The 19,045-nt window shown below is 35.2% G+C and overlaps 2 protein-coding genes and 1 long non-coding RNA gene across 6 annotated transcripts in view; 1 reads left to right on the top strand and 2 right to left on the bottom strand.

Moving 5' to 3' along the window:
• LOC118682591 (uncharacterized) overlaps nt 1–14,589 on the top strand; it is a 26,229-nt gene extending 11,640 nt beyond the window's left edge. For both annotated transcript variants that reach the window (XR_004978408.2, XR_004978407.2), the window contains exons 2-3: nt 12,037–12,206; nt 12,271–14,589. This is a non-coding gene — a long non-coding RNA (uncharacterized lncRNA). The remainder of the gene's footprint in view (nt 1–12,036; nt 12,207–12,270) is intronic.
• Nucleotides 1,088–4,030, bottom strand: LOC106618288 (uncharacterized). The gene is made up of 3 exons (XM_014235978.3): nt 3,527–4,030; nt 2,304–2,470; nt 1,088–2,184 (listed from the first exon to the last, which is right to left on the bottom strand). Exons 1-3 carry the CDS (start codon nt 3,853–3,855, stop codon nt 1,229–1,231), a joined length of 1,452 nt encoding a protein of 483 aa, XP_014091453.2. The 5' UTR covers nt 3,856–4,030; the 3' UTR covers nt 1,088–1,228.
• The window catches only part of Neto (Neuropilin and tolloid-like), a 60,131-nt gene continuing 55,668 nt past the window's right edge, over nt 14,583–19,045 (bottom strand). For all 3 annotated transcript variants that reach the window (XM_036371768.2, XM_036371767.2, XM_036371769.2), the window contains exon 13: nt 14,583–19,045. In XM_036371768.2, coding sequence (XP_036227661.2) covers nt 18,442–19,045 — 604 coding nt within the window. In that variant the 3' untranslated portion in view covers nt 14,583–18,441.

Below are 19,045 nucleotides of genomic sequence, written 5' to 3'. Positions count from 1 at the left end.
TCGGTCTTAAACAATGAGCTCCCGTTGATAGAAAAGATTAAACAAACTAGGATTTAGTTTATCTCACCAAAAAATTTCGAATTCGAAATTTAAACAAAAGTTTCTTCTTATGCCTCTCTTACCGTTACCTCCTCAATTAGATTTTTCGATTAATCTTCTAGATCGAAGATTTGCTAATGATGTCATAAATAGAAAAAACGTTAACTTCGGCTGCACCGAAGCTGTAATATCCTTCACAGGTGCATTTTTTATAGCATGAAAATATTTTTATCTTGATTTTGATCGGTCAGTTTATATGACAGCTATATGCTACGGTAGTCCGACAGTTTCTTCGGAGACGGCATTATTGGCTAACATCCATAACAACAATCCATACCAAATTTCATAAGGATGCCTCGTCAAATGAAAAAGTTTTCCATGCAAGCACTTGATTATGATCGTTCAGTTTATATGGCAGCTGTATGCTATAGTGGTCACATATCGGCGGTGCCGACAAGTGAGCAACTTCTTGAGAGAAAACGACGTATGCAAAATTTCATGTCGGTATCTTAAAAACTGAGGGACAAGTTCGTATATATAATATAAAGGGCGGGCCGAAAGGGTATACAAAGTTTAAAATATCTTTTGCTTGATTTTGATCCAACTTGTCTTAAGCAATAATCTGTGCCAAGATTTTGTGAAGATATCATGGCAAATAAAACAGTTTTTCATACAGGGACTTGACTTTAATTGATCAGTTTGTACGGCAGCTATTTCTTATAGTGATCCGATCTCGGCGGCTCTGACAAATAAACAGATCTTAGAGAAGAAAAGAATGTGTGCAAAATTTCAGATCTATATCTTAAAAACTTAGGGACTAGTTCGAGTGTATTTAGACAAGCAAACTTACAGATAGACGGCTATGGCTAAATCGACGGATCATTTATATTTATACTTTATAGGGTCTCCGTCGTTTCCTTCTGGGTATACCTTGTTCGTAGTATAAATATAGTTGAGATAAATACAAATGTTGATAATATACCATTTAGGTTGAACTACTTACTCGCAATAACAGGTATGGCAGCATACTAAGTTAAACGATATAATAAACTTTGAAGCACTGTATAAAGAAATTGTATTTTATTTTCAATTTTTAATTATACTCGTAAGAAAAGAAATAAAAGTCGACGTAATGAAGCCAAGTCCAAATTTATTTAATGACTCTAATCAGCAATCAGGCGTTGTTTATTTAAAAACTATAATGCCATGATTGAACTGGGACTGTGGGCGAAGCAACTGTTGGAGGAACAACTACTGAGGATTGAGCTGAGGAGCCTTGTGAAGCTGATTGGTATTGATACACTTGGTTGGATGGGCGTACAGTAGGGCGTGAGGGAGGAACAGCTGCTGAATGTACCCCTGTTGAAGGTTGAACTACAGATGGGGAATGAACTGGAGGTGGTGAGTAAGCGCTTACAGAAGAGTGAACTGTAGAAGCGGTTGGAACTTCTAAATGTACTCCGGCCTGTGAATGACTGCCTGAAGACTGACCACCCCAGGATGAAAGAACTGCCGATTGGACGGGTACAGTGGGGTGAGCTCCCACTTGGGAATGACTTTCTACTCCATGTTGAACAACCGACGAAGAATGAACTGCCGATTGGCTGGGAACTGTAGGATGAACTGCTTGGGAATGAACGCCTGACGAATAATGAATACCAGAGGATGAAACCACATTTGACGAGGAGGGAACAACCACTGATGAGTCCCATACTTGGCCTGGGGCAGGCTTAACTCCCACGTTGATGTGAACTCCAGTTGAAGAGGAGACAACCGATGGAGTAGTAACTACTGCGGAATGGTGAGCTCCAATAGATGAGTGAATGCCTGATGCCACTTGACCTCCTACTGATGAATGAGCACTTGAAGATGTATGAAGGGATGAATGTTGCGCTTGTGATTGATGACCGTACAAGGGTTGACCATGATCTATAGCAGATTGATGCGCAGGCACCTGTGGCTTTAATTGAATGAATGGATTATCGGTTGACGGAACAAAAGGCCTTGAAGTTGTGGTGGAGGGGTGCACATATGGTTTACTCTGATGTTGTATTACCGGTGGATGCGCGGCATATACCGATTGTAGTACGTATTCCGGCACTTCGATACTACGCGGGAGATGCGGTTGAGCTCTACTGAATGTGGCTGTAACAATAAAATTAATGATGAAATAATTATTAAGTTGTATACTGATATATATATGCTTATACATAACTGAAACTGAGTTCAAGCTTTTAGTTTTCTATTGACTAATGAAGACTTACTTGAATCCTGTCGATATCCATTTTGATCGGCAGTATAGAAGACGGTTAGAAATTTATTATTTGATATTGGATAAGAGTAGTAACCTTTGCGTGCCAATACCATATTTTTACCTGCTGGCAACCAGTAGGCGCGTTCATAACGAGCTTCACCGTTACTGAGTAAATACCTGTTTGAAGAATCATACGTGAAAATTACATATATATAAATATCAATATATACAGATATATAAATATGCATGATATATTACCACACATGCACTCTAATGGTCGAGTTGGTGATGTGGTACTATGCAAACTATAGATCGACGTTACCATTCAGTGGATTTCGAACTCAAACATAGTCTAGGTCAATATTATAAATTCAAGGAAACGTAGCATTCAGGGCTGAGAAACCATGACATAAGTCCCAACACCGTTCGAGTGGCATTAACATTATTGTTAACTGATTTATTAATTTCATTCATATACGAAAAATTTGGAAGAAGATACCGAGACTAAGGGCCGCTTGAAAAATCGAATATTTATTTTTATTCTCACAATAAAAGCTCTCACGGAACGTCGTGACCTTAAGTAGGTAAGGTCTGAGTAATGTACCAATGTAGTATCACACTAACATACATAATTGATGATCTTTATTTCTTCTAAAAGGAATAAAGATCGGAATAGATAGAAGGATTTGATAAAAGAGACATTCGTCTGTACCAATATACATTTAGAACTTGTTGGGGCATTGGAAAGAATCAAGGATGATTGAGGGAACTGTGTTAATAGATTCAGTTGGAAGCTGCTAGATACATAATGAAATCTTGGCTTATAGAATTTGGTATGAAGATTGTGTTGATCTTTCGATATCTGAGGTTTTCCGGTAAATTTAAATTGAGTAAGCCAAGCTGTTCTTCTATAAAAACTCTCCTTACAGTTTTGCCAAATATTATCAATTACTAATCCAAGAAACCTCTTATTTGTGGTAGATAGCAGTGATACACAAGTACAAAAAGTACAACAGAATTAGTTCATCTTCAATATTTTTATAGGTCTCCTTCATTCAATGCGTAGAGCCAAAGCGTTCAAAGCGCCACACTCGCTTGTCTGTTTGCGGTGCTACTCCTCTTCTTAGTTGACCGAAAATAAGCTAATTATTCATCTCATACCCACATAATCCTCCCACAATAATCAGTAATTTAATATATGTAATCATGCCAGCAACAATTTAATTATCTTACCTGTACTCAAAGTGTCCGTCCAAGGAGCGATGATCATACTGGTCGATGACTCGTGGTTTGCTTACCGCAGCCGGATGGTAGTAAACACGCTCCTCCTCCGCAACTGAACCGACGCTGGGCGCTATAACGGCCCCTACACCACCTGTCACACCCACACCAACTCCCACTCCACCTTGTCCACTCACACCCGCAACCATTTCAACAACATTGTTGCTGACCAATGGCACTTTCGTGAATTGCTGTGGTTGTTGTGGGACTTCGGCACTGCTCAACAGCAGCAGACAGGAAGCATACAGGAATATGCTCCAGATTACCACAAATTGCGCCATTACAGTAATTTTTATTGATTCTCCTTTTTGTTGCACAGCAATTTTTTATATTTTTCTCAATTTTGTTGAACGACTATTTTGGCGAGTTGCGAACTCCGAATATCGATTTTCACATTCGTCGCGTTTTATTGGTTTAACACAATTAACAACTTTAGCGCTGCAATGGTATTGCCTTAATGCCGCCGTAGGGATGCAGAACTTTGGTTTTTATACCCGAAAATGTAATTTGTTAATACCTTCTTCTGCAGAATTGGCTTGGATAAATACTCGCACTAACGCATAATTGATTGGGAGAAGTGCGTCCAAGCGTTGTCTTCCTCTTTGTCATCAGTCGTTGTAGTTGTTATCTTTTTGTCTCATATTGTACAATGGTCGCATTTTATTGGCGGTGACTGTATGCATGTACATATGTATGTGTGTGGGTAGGTAGGTAGACAGGCTGTTAGTCGTAGGCAGGACCGTTGACAGAAGTGCATATGAGCCATAATAAGAATTCCATGAATATTTTGGGTCGAGTGGAGTATACTATGTGTGCGGAAATTCTTAACCGCGTGCGTGTCCATGCGTGTAAGTGTGTGTGAAAACTTTTGCAAAAAAAGCACATAAGTGCATTTAAGCAGTGCGCTAAAATTTTGTTTAATTTGCGCTTGTGAGGACAGATGTGTCGGTATGCGTGGGTTTTACGAGTATTTGCTCATTATTGTTTGTATTTTTGTTATTAGTTTACGTGCGCGTATATTTTCGAAAAGTAGGTTATATCCACTACAAATATGCAGATGTTATTAGTGGTCGTTGACCAGTGACGCGTAAATGTGTTATTCAAAATTTATCCGCGCTTACTTTCTTGCATGCTGATTCGATCCCTATAGGAAATCAGTCAGTTCGTGAATAATAATCTTTGTCTGCCATTCGACAAAACGAGCGATTGGTGAAACGAACAAATTACTCGGTAAATGTCAAAAGACTGGTATAATCGAACATAATGGCATAATCGAATAGGGAAAGCACATGTAGATAAATTTCTTGCCACTATAATGCGTTCTATATCTTTTATATTGGATTATATTCCATAAGGCGACATTTTCATTTGAAAAGCTTTTAATAAATGAGCATAGCGAGTGATGAATCGAAGACGGCTAATGTTATTGTTTCATATATTTAATAGAATTATGACGGAGCTCCTGAAAATATTTTAATGGCGCTCTAAAAATGAGCCAAAACCTAATAACCACGTCAAAATCAAGGTGATGGTTATACGATGATTTGATTTAAGCATGTACGTGAAGCAATTCGTCGTAAACAACCGAATTTTTTGGCAGAAAATTCGTTAATTTTGTACTACGTTAATGCGCGTGCTTGTGGCTGACTTTTCAGCCAAACACGAAACGAGAGTCATCGTTCAGCCGTCGTATTTGCCCGATTTGGCTCGCTATGATTTTTTTCTGTTTTCGAAACTGAAAAATTAGCCTCGGAGAACGCGCCATGAGTCCATTGAAGACATTAGAAGTCATTCAATGAATGCCGATATTTATAAAACGTGTGGAAAATGGAATGAAGCGTCAGCATGCTTGTATTGTATAACCTTAATGTTGTTTTGTTTGTCAGTCAAATTTGATCTGCTTAGATCATATATGTATATTCTACATGTAAGTTCATTGGTTATATCAAGAGTGATAGTAATAGAGATTACGACATTATCGCCCAGTTTTTTGGAGTGCGTTTGAGAGAATATACATTAACTCGAGACGTCATAAACGAAAGGAGGGAAATAGAAGATTTTGTTTACAATTACTTAAAAAGTTTGACAGTTCGTTTCGTTCTAAAATTTGCTATACTGTTTGACACTGATAGTTTCAAGGTAGATATATCGTAATTTTAAGGCCTTCCGCCTATACTGATTTAAAAACAGTTGTCACGAAATCAACTTTGATTGCCTTTATGTTCTTTTTCTTAGGAATGTATTTTGAAGTATTTTCGCGTTCAGGTAATCCACGTTATAGTAACCTTATTTCCGATTTTATAAGTGGTCCATAAAAGCAATATTATTTTTAGTGATTCTAAGTTATAGAAGACTTCCTAATGGGATTTCTTATAGTGTGTCGTCTGCTTGATCTTTTGTGTGATTTCCTTAAGATTGAATTTTCTAACTGAAAAGCATAGATAACCAGTTCTATCTTCAATAAACGACAGAAATAAACGATCAATTTATATCTTCCAACTAGTAGAAGAAAAAAAGTGTGGTAAGAATTTAAGTCTGATATGAAACCTGAGTTAATCATTATTAGTTCGGCGAATGGAGTCCTACAGGGTGCAAATTGTTGCACGGAAGTGTATATTCCTCTGTGTATTTCCTTCTAACTGTTCGAATACTTTCCAACTTTCGTTCGCATCAGGTGCCCCATAGCGCGGTGAAGTGGCGATGAACTCATCAAATTGAAGACCATTTTTTTCACCCCAAAATTGTTCAAATATCTTCTTCCTCAGTTTATTCTTAACGCTGTTGAAGAGGTTCTACAGCAGCGTAACGGCTACAATAAAATATCTTATTATTATTTGTATCAGCGTTTTGGTGCTCTGCTTTTTATGCATTCGCCATATGCGGGTTTCTTTACTGTCTCCTGCGAGCAGCAATTATTCTTTGTCTTAAAAAAATCTGCGCCTAACGGCCTCGTCGCATTTAAGCCATATTAAATGCATTTTAACGGTATTGTAAGCAGATTTTTGTTTTAGTATTTATTTGCGTTTTCTTGGCGGAATCTCGTTCGAAAAATGCTGTTCGTTTGCAAAATAAATCGATATACTTACAGTTATACGATCGCACACACGTATACACATATGCATGAATGTTTGCATCATATGTTTGTATGAATGGCGTTGCACCTACTTAAGTATAACATTTAACTGGCTCAAGTGAGCAGCTCAGCCGAAAGTCAAACATTTCACACAGCGAAGATATTTCCATAGGTATGTGTGTGTGGCCGTTGGAGTTGTTCAGTTGCCGAATTCGGGGTAATAAATTATTATAAAAACAACCTAGTCATCTTCAAATTGTCCACTCAGTTTTGTATGCACCCAACACTTGACGTAAACAAATTATTATTATTTTACTTTATTTTTCAGTTTATTCTGTTTACTGTTTTGGTTCGTTACGAGTTTTTAACAGTATTTTTTTCATATTTTTACGTACTTACATATGTTATCTCAGCCCTCTTGCAATATTTGGCGTTGTTGAAATTTATGTTTCCCATCGTATATATTTCTACATAAATTTATAATATTCATATAAAGTGTTTTTGTAGCATTTTTGGCAAGCGTTTGATGGCGGCGACAGCATCTGTCTGCGTATTTTGAGTATTGCACACTTGTGTGTATTTTTTATTCGGGGTCATTTGCATGCATTCTAAGAGCTGTGCTGCTCCTTAATACCTTTTATTATGTAAATTTATTCGCTAGTTGTACACTGGTTGTTGCACTTGTTGTTCTACACTTGGTAATCAACTTTAGGGTTGTCTTGTTTGAGAAAAATTTATTTTCTGCAATCTGCAGTTAATTCGTTTAACAGTAACATTCAGAAAGTGAGCGAGTAGATAGGAAGATTAGCTCTTATACTTTGCATTTTTTGTCTCACTAACTCCGAACTGCGAAGTTAGTGATGGGTAGTTGTTTTCCTTAAGTAAATATATATTTGATAACATTTTTTGCCAGAAAATGTTAAAGGATACCTAAACCTGAATATAAACTTTAATGTGATAATTTTTATAATTCTAACTATTAAAAAGTTAAATTTGATCATATGGATCTTTGCAACAAGCATTTTTTATGTAACTTTAGTTTTTGTTTAGTTTTGTATTATTTTTTCTAAAAACTTCTGTTTTGTGCACAACCTCCTTTAATAGTATGTAAATATTTAGAACGGGTATTTGCTCTTAACCTCAGAGAGCATAATCTGGTCAATAAAATAGTTAAAAAAGGTAGTTTTTCATAGCTCTACTCTCTTGCTGTCTATTGCTGTATTCTTGTAAATAATCCCAGTACTGTTTCCTATCAAACTACGAATGCCTAATGTCTTTGGGTAATATTCGGCAAATTTCAGAAAGATACATTTCCTCATAGAGCTTATTTGTTCAACAAACTGTCTCATTAAAAATTTTAGAATAATGTAATTATTATTATTTTTTTCTATAAATTATTATTGTTTTTTGCTATTTCCTTCCTAATGCGGCTTTTTTTATTCCAAAATTTTTACTTTTTTTTAAGAGAAACATTTACAATAGTATTATTTAAAGTATTGTCCATCCGAAGCTATAGCATTTTCACATCTGTCTGGCAATTTGTGGATTCCATCCCAAAAAAACTTCGTCGTCTTGGCGGTCAAGTATGAATCAACCCAATTTTTGACAACCTCTTTTGATCTGAACCGTATTCATAATACAGTACGCGCTTTTGATCCTTTGCCTTTGATCTGGCGGTTTGTCCACCTTTTAGATATGATTTTTTGCGATTAGGATTGTCGGTGCAAAATTTACTCCTTTTTGAAACATTCAAACAGCATTTCTGACAAGTAAAATCTTCCTTCAATGTCTCTTGACTTCAATTCATATGACACCTAATTTCTTATTCGGCCGCCTTAAAACGTTGTGTGGCTGTTTGCGTTCTTTTTGGAAATTATAAAATATTAAAAAATAAGCTAAGTCAAAATGCATTTTTGCTTTAAGTGTTTCGAGATTTTGATGTGTATGACATTTTTGAGTTCGAAAGGGAGTCATGAGACAACCAATCGTATACGATGACGTCAAATATGGTGAATTACTTCTATAGGTAAAACTTTCAGCTAACCATACGGAACTAGCACATATACTGAATAAAATATCGTATCCTCTCTTGTTACTATCGTTTCATTACAACGCTGGAAACACCTAATTGTCACCCTTAATAAATGTTCTGATACCGTCGCCAACTTTTCATTCTATAAACCTCCCTAATATCACCAATAACATTTATGCAAATGCGATATTTGTAAGTATTATGATGCACCACTGTCAATTACAGTTTAAAAAGGCGTTGAGTAATTAAATTTGACACATTCATTTCTCGCTTTTTACTTTGTTGTTTCGTCTCACTTGAATTAATGTTTAATTTTAGACATACTCATGACAATTTGCGTTCGTCGCGTGAATGGTTGCATTGTTATTTAATTATCCATTAATGCGATGGTTCATAACGTTTGTAATTGATTTTAGGGCCTCTTAGTGTGGGAGTTTATTAAATTTCCCAATCTCAGCTTAAATTTATTATGTTTCGATCAGTCATAACGTCTTAAGTGCTTAAGAATATTTTTGGACTTTTTTTGGAATTTGACAAGCTGAAAGTTTCAGATTTCACAGCGGGGCGGCTCCTTTTTTAAAACACCTTTGATGTTAATTAAAGTTAAGTTAAATGTATTATTGCCGACAATAGAATAATAAAATAGATAAATAACCGATTGAAAATATTTTACATTACTAAACATTTTAACTGATAATTTTATTATCATATAACCAGCCAAATCAACAGCAAAGCCGAATATCCATGACGCCAAGGTCTGTATTTGGTGGAATCAGAGCGTGCTATACTATGAGTTTCTAAAACCATGTGTTACCAACGCTACCGACAAACACTCACCAAATTGAAGGAAGCGCTTTCCGAAAAACGACCGATATATAATAAAAAAATATTTACTTGATTCATTATTGGCCGCCAAGCCCGCGCAGTTCTTGTGGGATGGAAACTACAAATTGCCATAAAGATGGGAAAATGTTATACTTGTAGCTTAGAATAGGCAATACCTTGAATAATAATATTGTATATGTTTTTTTAAATAAGTTTTAAAATAAAAGCAGACCCAATAATTGTTTCAATATGTGGTTATTTGAGAACAATTAGGGCTTAAATTGATGAAATGAACTTAAAGGTGTAATTAGAATTATTTTTGGATATGGTATCAGAGGTTCTGGATGTCTTTTAGATAGATTAGATAGAGCTCTTCAATTTTGGAATAGTATTTTGAGTTAGTGTTCGACTATATCTTTATTTTGTTTATTTCATCGTAACGTAGATTGCATTGGATTAGAGTATGAGAGCTTGTGTGATAGAGGACTTTTTCTCATAAGAAGCTTAGAATGGGAAGAATTTTATTTTTCTCAACTTTTTAAGCGGAGTCTTTCCTCAAATGGTATTTCCAAAGTTGGCATTATTCATCTCCTGCTAACAAAAGAAGCGGAAGTAAAAAAATGTTGTTTAATATGTAATGAAGATATCGCTGTTGTGGTTACAACTTGAATAAACCCATCGGTACGTTACGTTTATACGTGATACGGAAATTACAATACTTGTTGGCTATTTGTTGTTTTATTAGTGAAGGAAAATTTAGTTTACCTGAAAGTGATATAACGGAGTGGTAAATGCATTAAATATCATAAGATTAAAACTAAGAATTTTCCAAAAATCGAAACTTAACGGCCTTAAAAGAAAATTTACGGTTCTTTAAGCATTATTCAAATTACAGATTAATGAAAGAAACAATTTTTTTTTGTCCAATCTGCTTTAATGTTGAAGCGTGAGAGATATACATACATACTTATATAAAATTCCAATTGTACCTTTACAGTTACATTATAATTACACCCTGAACATGTATGTTACGTTTGCCACAAAGTTTGTATCGCACAGAAGGTTACGTCGTAGACCATATAAAATGAATATATGTACGGTATATATGATCAGCATGATGATGGAACACTTTTTCATTTGAGAAGATATCTTCACAAAATTCGGCATGTGTTATTGCCTAAGACAACTGTGCAATTTCCAAAGAAATTGTTCAGACCGAATAACTATAGGACATAGATGCCATACAAACTGAACGATTGGAATTAAGTGCTTGCTTGGTAAACTTTTTCATTTGACGAGATATCTTCCCAAAAATTTGAGATGTTATATTACCTACAGATTTGGAGCAATCTTCGAAGAAATTATTCAGATCGGATCACTATAGCAAACTGCTGTCATGCAAACTGAACGATCGGAATCAAGTGCTTGCATGGAAAACTTTTCGACTTGACGAGGTATCTTCACGATATTAGGCATGTGTTATTAGCTAAAACAACAATGTAATCTTTGAAGAAATTGTTCAGATCGGTTCTCTACAGCATATAGCTACCAAACAAATGCTATATTTACATATTTTCAAAGAAAGCTAGAAAATCTATGTAGAATAAAATCCCGATTTTAATCACGATATCACGATATCACGAGTTTCTAAAACTACCGTTGCTCGTAAAGGCCCTGTTTGAAAGGTGATTCCGAAGATTGTCCCAGTTACAGCCACTTTGTTTCAAAATCTCAAATTAAACATTTTGGTATAACCCTTAATACATCTAAGTACATGTTTAATACAGCTCGACCAAAAATATGCGATGCTTCTTTACTTACTTCTAGAATTAATGATCAAAATTTGGTATTTTTAGCTAGACCTTATTATATCATATTTTCCCTATCATGACTTATTAATCCCCGGCTGCAAATTATTAATAAGGTTTACTTTTTTTAAATTTTTATTTGGAGACTTTGTAACTATCTCCTTTGAATGATATTTCGTTCCTCTTGAGATCAAAGAATGTTGGTATTCTGGAACGAGGACACGTAAGGGGCCCTTTTTTGCGGACATAATTATATACCATTCTTTGAAAAATTACTCATCAATTTATTTAAACGTGGTTGTTAAATATATAATCAGATATCTAATTTTATTGGCAATACTGTTGCAAAATGTTTGAGTTAAATGAGCTTATTCCTTAAAGAGGCTTCTAAGTTTTTGAGTATCTTTCCACAGGGTTTTTTGCGTTCAAGTAGATATCATCTGATTTAATGTGTATTAGCTAAAACCGCTAAAATTAAATCGTTCGTAAACCAACTTGTAAGACAAAATTTTGGTTTTCAAGTGCACTAATCTATTCATCAATGACTGGAAGAAAATGCCTGGGAACCAAGATTTTAAATTTAATGGTGCCGACAACCCTTCTTAATGCATAATCTTGCTACAAAGTATAATTGTTTTCTTCAACTAACCGTATCTCAGGACTTACTCAACCGATATCGACTAAACTTGGTATGTGATATTACGTTGAAATTTTTATGTTTCAGTGCGAAAAAGGACGAAATCGGAGTACAACCACGCCTACTTCCTATGTAAGACGATTTTTAATTCCATCTGATCATTTCGCTTTCGACATCAGCATCGCCCTGGGTTAGAGAAGACACCGTTAAAGGGCTGACCAGCAGCAATTACAACATTTTTTGCAAACGGAGCGAAGGTAGACCAAGTTCTTGCATTCTCATCAATAAAGATATAAATGCATTTCTTTTTTCTAATTACAGCACATCACACATTTCTAATCACACCACAGTGGTAAAGGTGGAACAAAAGGGATCTAGTTTCTTTTTAGAGGCTTAGCAAGGAGGGGAAGCAGCAATAACATCAGGAATGTTGAAAAGCTGGATGCAGAGGTGGAGAAGATTGAAAACATCTTAACCACTATTTTAATTTTTAATTATTTTAACAAATCCACACCCTTAACTGTTCTGAAGAAACGGAAGTCACCTTTTTGGTGGAACAACAATCTTAAGAACATAAAAACTTAACTAAATACAGCTTTTAATGAAAGTTATAAGACCAAAATTTGCCACTTTATAAAGATATCATGAAGATAAACAAAGCAAAAACCAGTCGTCAGGATAGCTAAGGCAGACTCATGGCAATATTTTTGCTCATTAATAGAAAGTTGCAGAGAATCTTCCAGGCTGAGTAATATACTGTCTAAAGAACATATTGCTTATTTAAAGACGGAGATGCTTGGACCTCCTCAGTTGGAGAGTCACTTAAGGTTCTAATGAACACCCACTTCCTTGGTAGTCAGCAATCCGTGGCAAGGGGTGTTCAACAGGAACTAGCTTCAACTACAGTAGACCAGTCATAGTCAACAAGAAGAAAATACAATAGAATACTATATTAACAGCTCCCTTAATGTTGCAGAAGCTAAAATACCCTCTAAGGCTTGAAAGGATCTATAAGGCCAAACCTAGCAAAAACAGGCAGAAGAACACACGTTAATGCTGAAGACTATAGACCCATAAGCCTCACCTCCTTCACGTTGAAGGCCCTAGAGAGGGTAATGCATTGGTAGTAACCGTAAAAGAAAAGTCATTACACTTCAAGCAATTTACAATAACTGCCTTCCTAAACATAGAAGGAGCTTTTAACCACTTAAAAGTAAGCACAATCACTGAGTCTTTGACACAGGGCGGCATGGACGACACGGTGTGCAGATGGATTCAATCGATGGTTATGATCAGAATTATTATAGCATCACATGGTTCAGTGATACGAACAATTTATGGAAGCATTGAGACTCCTTAAGTAGGTGTGTAGTCCTCGCTTCTATGGCTAGTGGCACTGTATACTACTTCAACTCAAAGGAGGAGAAGTGAAGGCAGTAGCTTATACAGACGATATAGTGTTATTGGTATCAGGGCTGTTTCATTCCACTACCAGTGAGATTATGGAAATAGCCTTACAGAGGTTACGCTTAAGGGCCGCCAATAACAGACCAGGTGTGAACCCAATAAAACCAAAATACTTCAATTTCAGCTCTCCACACGCGGTGGCACTACAATTTCTTTGTCCCCAACTGCAAAATATTTGGGGGTGGAGATAGATACCAAACTGATATGGAAATTTAATATTGAGAAACGTTTAAAGAAAGCTTATAAGGCGTATTACACGTACAAGAGGATATGCAGCAAAAACTGGGGCCTAAAACCAAATATAGTCATGTGGACGTACACGGCCGTCATTAGACCAATCCTTACATATGGAGCAGTGATTTGGTGGCTAGCATTAGAAAAAAAATATAACATCAGAAAACTAAATGGAATTTAGAGTAGGGCAGCATGTGCAGGGGTTACAGGGGCGTTTAAGTCATGTCCGATATTCTTCTGCGCCAAGTGCGCATAGAAATTTGCATACGGAAAGTGGCAAGACGATACTAATCGGACCAAGGTTGAAGGAGGAGAATACTACCTCAATTTATACCGACGTGTCCTGAGTGCGGTGTAAAGACGGGGGTATATTCCGAGAATCTAGATATCTCTTTATCGATACAGAAAGCGGCCATTTATAGATAGATCAACTGCATCGTCGTAAACAAAGCAAAGAAGGCTTTAAGCTCACTGGCAGGTCAACTCCACTTGTTCTTAATTTGGGTTCCCGGTCTCTAGACGAATGCGAGGCAGAGACAAAACCGTGTCCGCTAGGATCGATCAAGAGGATGCTCAATATACAATTTGAGCAAATAGTGCAGAATTGCAGTGCATTTGCAGAACATGCGTTATAAATGAGTAAGCTCTATAATAGCACTTGCCGTGGATGTAAACTTGAAGGGAGTAAAAAACGATTCTACACTTCCTCTGAGCGCCCAACTTGGAACGTGATATCAAGATACAAAGTCCTATGGTAGTGTATCAAAATGGCGCACTCTAGCTGGTTGTATACTGAGCTTTGTAAACTCAAAAACGAATGCCAAATGACTACCAAAATCGAAACTACTTACAGAAAACTCCTGATATTATATTCGCTGATTCAAAAAATTACTTACTTTCGACCATAATCCGCAAAAGTGAAATTACAAAAATTTTACCTTTCATAGTTTTTTTATTCAAAATAGAATCGCACTTTAACAAACGCTAAATTTACACATTTTTTATTACGGTATATGCATTTTATACATTTTATACATATGTACAATATGTATGGTATTAGGCTAAGTTATAACAAATGTGTATATGTTTGTTTATTCTTTTGTATATCATTGTGCAAATCTTTTAGTTACACACCACACACATTTAATTCAATTATTTAGAAATATAATTCTTATTTTCTATTTGAAATTTTTTGCTATTAACATTTATTCTAGTGGAGTTCAACTCAATAATTCGCTAAGAGAAATTTACAAGTTTTGCGATGTATGTATTTACCATTTCCATGTACACATATTTACATAACACATGACAAAACATTTATTTACACACATATATAATATGTTTGTGTTAAGTTATGTATTACAATTGAATATTTCCGCTATAAACATATTATTTTATAAATGCTGAGCTAACCAAAAACATGTAAACTACTAACCTCTAAAATTAAATGTGTGTAAATATGTCAAAGTAATTCATGTGTCACGTGATACTTGTGGTCCCAAAAAAGTTTGTAAAATTCTAAATTTTCCGCTGCATTATTCTTCATTAATTAGTGTAATGTAAATTTGAATTTTGTTGTTATTTTTTAAATATGGAATAATATTAATAATTATTATCCTTAGTTTTTTTCGAAATGTTTGTATGTGATGTCCCTAGCGAAATTCTGTCATAGTTAGTGAAAGTTAGATTTCCTAAAGTTATAAATTATTGTTTATAGTTATTTTATTTATAATATTTCACTAAATTTTATTTTTAGTTCGGTAGAAAGTTTTTTTGTTTTTAAAAATCACTTCAAAAATTCGCTATAAGTTAACATTTAACGAGTATCGTATTAGCTGCTATGTTATTTCATTACGAGTATGTTATATATAATATATTTGTAATTTTGTATGATTAATGTACTAAATAATTATCCGTTTGTGATTTTTTATATAAAATATGCATGCATATTAGGGTGGGCCAAAACAAATAAAATCTAATTTTTTTACATAAAACTCTGAAATATCGTCCGAAACAATGAGAAAAAATTCTAGCAAAGTTTGAGCTCTTAATATAAAAATTAACGGGTGACGTATTGTGATTTAGGATTTCTTTTATAAATAACATGAAATAAAAATATAAATTATAGTTATTTATAGAAAGCACACGATACGAAACAAAGAGATTACTAAAATGTTTTGGTCGCGAAAAAAAATCATTTGTCAATTTGTTTATTTGACTAACCGGTATAGTTTGTTCGATTCACTACTCTCCAACCCTTGGTGAATCAAAGACAACTTATCTTAGATATCAAAGATAATTAGCACCGGGCAGTATCTGCAAATCACCATTAAAAACTATTTTTTGCAACATCCCTTAGCTTTTTGTTTGTTATATTTTAAGTAACGTGAAATAATACAAATATATTACAAGGAAAGGTTGCTGAACTCCTTATTAGCAATTAAGTTAACGTTCGGACATGGACAAGTCTCACGGCTGTGCTAATTAATGTACTAAGTTAGAGGTTACAGCGCTGGTATTAGACTCGATTTTTTTGGTTCAAGGAATACTTCGAAATCAAAATTTGTAATAATGTAATGAAATTTATTACATTATTTGCGCCACCTTTCATTGCATTTTGCTAAAAAAAACATGTATATTATAGTAATTCTCATATTCTGCCCTTTATCACCTTCTCAAATATATCCCATCCAAGGGAATATTAAGATTTCATTGTCACTAATTATACAACCTTCCGTAATTCAATTACCGGCTTGAGATATTTACACGTTTTATAAAACCCCGTCCGGTCCACTTCTTCGAACCAAATATTACTGCGGAAGTACTAAAGTATTTAAGACTCTTTCAATAATTTACATTAATTTTTAAATATTTAATTTAAAATTAGTATATATATGTGATAGATTTCCAAGAAGATTTGTACATCAAAGCGATAAAAATAATCAGATTCCCTTCCTACCAACAATCGTCCTAACATCGTTTTTAACTTAAAATTATTATTTATTATTTCTTACGCCTAATATGGATAGAACGCACAAGATAAGATTCAGGATATATCCACTTGTATGACACGAAACACGTTTTTTTTTGTCAAGAGGAATTTATTTAATAAATAAATAAAAATGCGCATTAACAGAATTTAATGTACTTTTTTATCGGCAATTCATTTTGAAAATTGTTGGATTTCTTTGATCCAATAGTTGATTTCCAAGAGGACCTCCGAAAAGCCATGTCTGGCTGTATGGAAGATTTTTCTGCTTAAAATTATTTCAACCCCAAAAACTAAAAAAAAAAATTGTTACTTTAGATATAAACAGGTAACAGTCGTAGGACTAGTCAAAATGTTAATTTCTGCCAAAGCGATTTCCCAAAAGAACTGTGACTGTGACAAACGCTTTTAAAGTTTTGAGGGACGATTGCACTAAGTTAAAATAGCAATACGCTCATTTCTCCGAAACTATTTGCCTGGTCTATTTCAATAATTCGAGAATATTCTCAAATATGTGCAAACAAATTCGAGTGTTAAAATTCACAAGTGGATATAACCCCTTAAGTTAATTATAGCTTTCAGCACTAAATTCAATTTTGACTAGACACGTAACCTTTGGTTCAAGTTTGTTTCAATGATCTCATCGTAATGTGTCTCTTTCCTGATTACCCCTTTTTGGTCAGAAATTCAATAACTATGATTTCCATTAAAAATAATTTTAAGTGCGGTCAGTTTTATCAGTAGTTTCGATAATTTTGACCAATATCAGAAAGAGTTTTGCTATGGCTGCTTGACTTTTATCTACATTTTAGACTTTGTCGTAACTTTAATACACCGTTTTCTGCGTTTTGAAATCGATATATGACTATATGAAAGAACAATGTGCAATATATACAATTATAGAAAGAGCATATCTTAAAGGCAAAACTACTCGCCAGACGAAGCTCAGACGAAAATTTAAAAAAGCCTTAAGCACAACGTAGATATTTAATGTTTTTTGGGTGCTATTTCCTGCTATTTAGAGAAACGCGAACCCAAGTATTGCTTAATAGAAATATGATGAAAGGACTTTGTTTATTGATATAGATTTTTCTAAAATTATTTATAATTTTCTTCTGACACTAAAATGTATAAAATAGAGGGTCGTCATATGAATCTGATATTCAAAATTCATAGCCATTTAAGCAACCCCTGCTTAATTAATTATTTTAATAATTATTTAAATAATTTAAAACTTAATTCATTTTTTATTAAATACCGATTAAAACAATATCTAATGTAAAACATGGTTACCTCCAAGTTATGAAAGCATGAATCTCTTAATTTCGATTTATTGAATTAAAACTTGTCTTAAAATTATTCTTAAAGACCAGCGTTAAATAAAAAGTTGATATTCAATACATATTTTAGGTCAATAATACATATTTTAGGATATTAAAGCGTTTCGAAATGAAATTCATCGATTTCCTGCCCCAACATAACCTCAATATAATTGTTCCGAATAACATTTGGCAAATCAAGCATTTAATAAAGAAAGTTGTGTGACTTCAAGCTACATACATTGAGTATATGTGGCTGTATGTGTCTGCACATCCGTGCGCTTAAAAGCTTTACCTATCCAAATGACTTCCTTATTTGTGTGCGTTTTTCACTCAAATTCTCGCTCCGTAGCACCAACATTGGCCGTTTTGCTGTTGCCAGCACATTCCCATAGCCGGTCGAGTGTGCTAATGCGTTTTGTTATTGTTGCTTTGTGCGCTCCCATGTGGATATGGCATGATTTTCGTTGAGTTACTTAAATGTCAATGTGATGTCATTATGATGACATCCGGCGCTGAATTTCTAATGTCTATGTAAGCTGTCGATTGACTTAGCTTTGGCTTGCCTTTTCCCTGAGCTGATGACGCCGTGGTTAATGTTGTTGTTGCTGCCGCGGTTGACCTGCCACCACCGCCCCTACTCTCCTTGGATGGCTGCATCGACAACTGTTGCTGTTGCTGCGCTGATTGCTGGCGTGATTGCTGCTGCTGGTGCTGCGGCTGTTGTTGTTGTTGTTGCGTGTGTACATGCGTATGTGCGGCATGTTGATGATGATGGTGGCACATCTCCGGTGGCACAGCTGGCGTGGGCGGTGTGGGCGGCAATGCATCCATGCGATGCATATGCGGCATTTTGGGCTTAGGGGCGGGATGTCGCTCGCGCATCTCAATGTATTCCCGTGCGTCGCGTATATTTAGTCCCGTTAGTTGGCCACCACGGGCGGTAGCTGGCTGTGGTGGTGGTGGCATCGGCTGTGCGGCCTCGTAGCCGAATGTGGAGAAACGTGAACGCGAATGTAGGCTGGCCTTGTCCTTTAGCGAGCCCATCGAGTTCTGGTGCATCAACGGTGTGGCGAAGAGCGATTCG

Source organism: Bactrocera oleae, chromosome 5 (assembly GCF_042242935.1).
Source record: "Bactrocera oleae isolate idBacOlea1 chromosome 5, idBacOlea1, whole genome shotgun sequence".
Taxonomy (NCBI): domain Eukaryota; kingdom Metazoa; phylum Arthropoda; class Insecta; order Diptera; family Tephritidae; genus Bactrocera; species Bactrocera oleae.
The sequence above is the reverse complement of the archived record's forward strand: the minus strand, read 5'-3'. Positions and strand labels throughout refer to the sequence as shown.

Excerpts from the sequence above, each read along its gene's own strand:
- LOC106618288 (XM_014235978.3), bottom strand. The coding sequence starts at position 3,855 with ATGGCGCAATTTGTGGTAATCTGGAGCATATTCCTGTATGCTTCCTGT. Across the intron at positions 2,471-3,526 it reads GACGGACACTTTGAGTACAG|GTATTTACTCAGTAACGGTG; the intron begins GTAAGATAATTA and ends TTCTTCAAACAG. Across the intron at positions 2,185-2,303 it reads TGGATATCGACAGGATTCAA|CCACATTCAGTAGAGCTCAA; the intron begins GTAAGTCTTCAT and ends TTATTGTTACAG.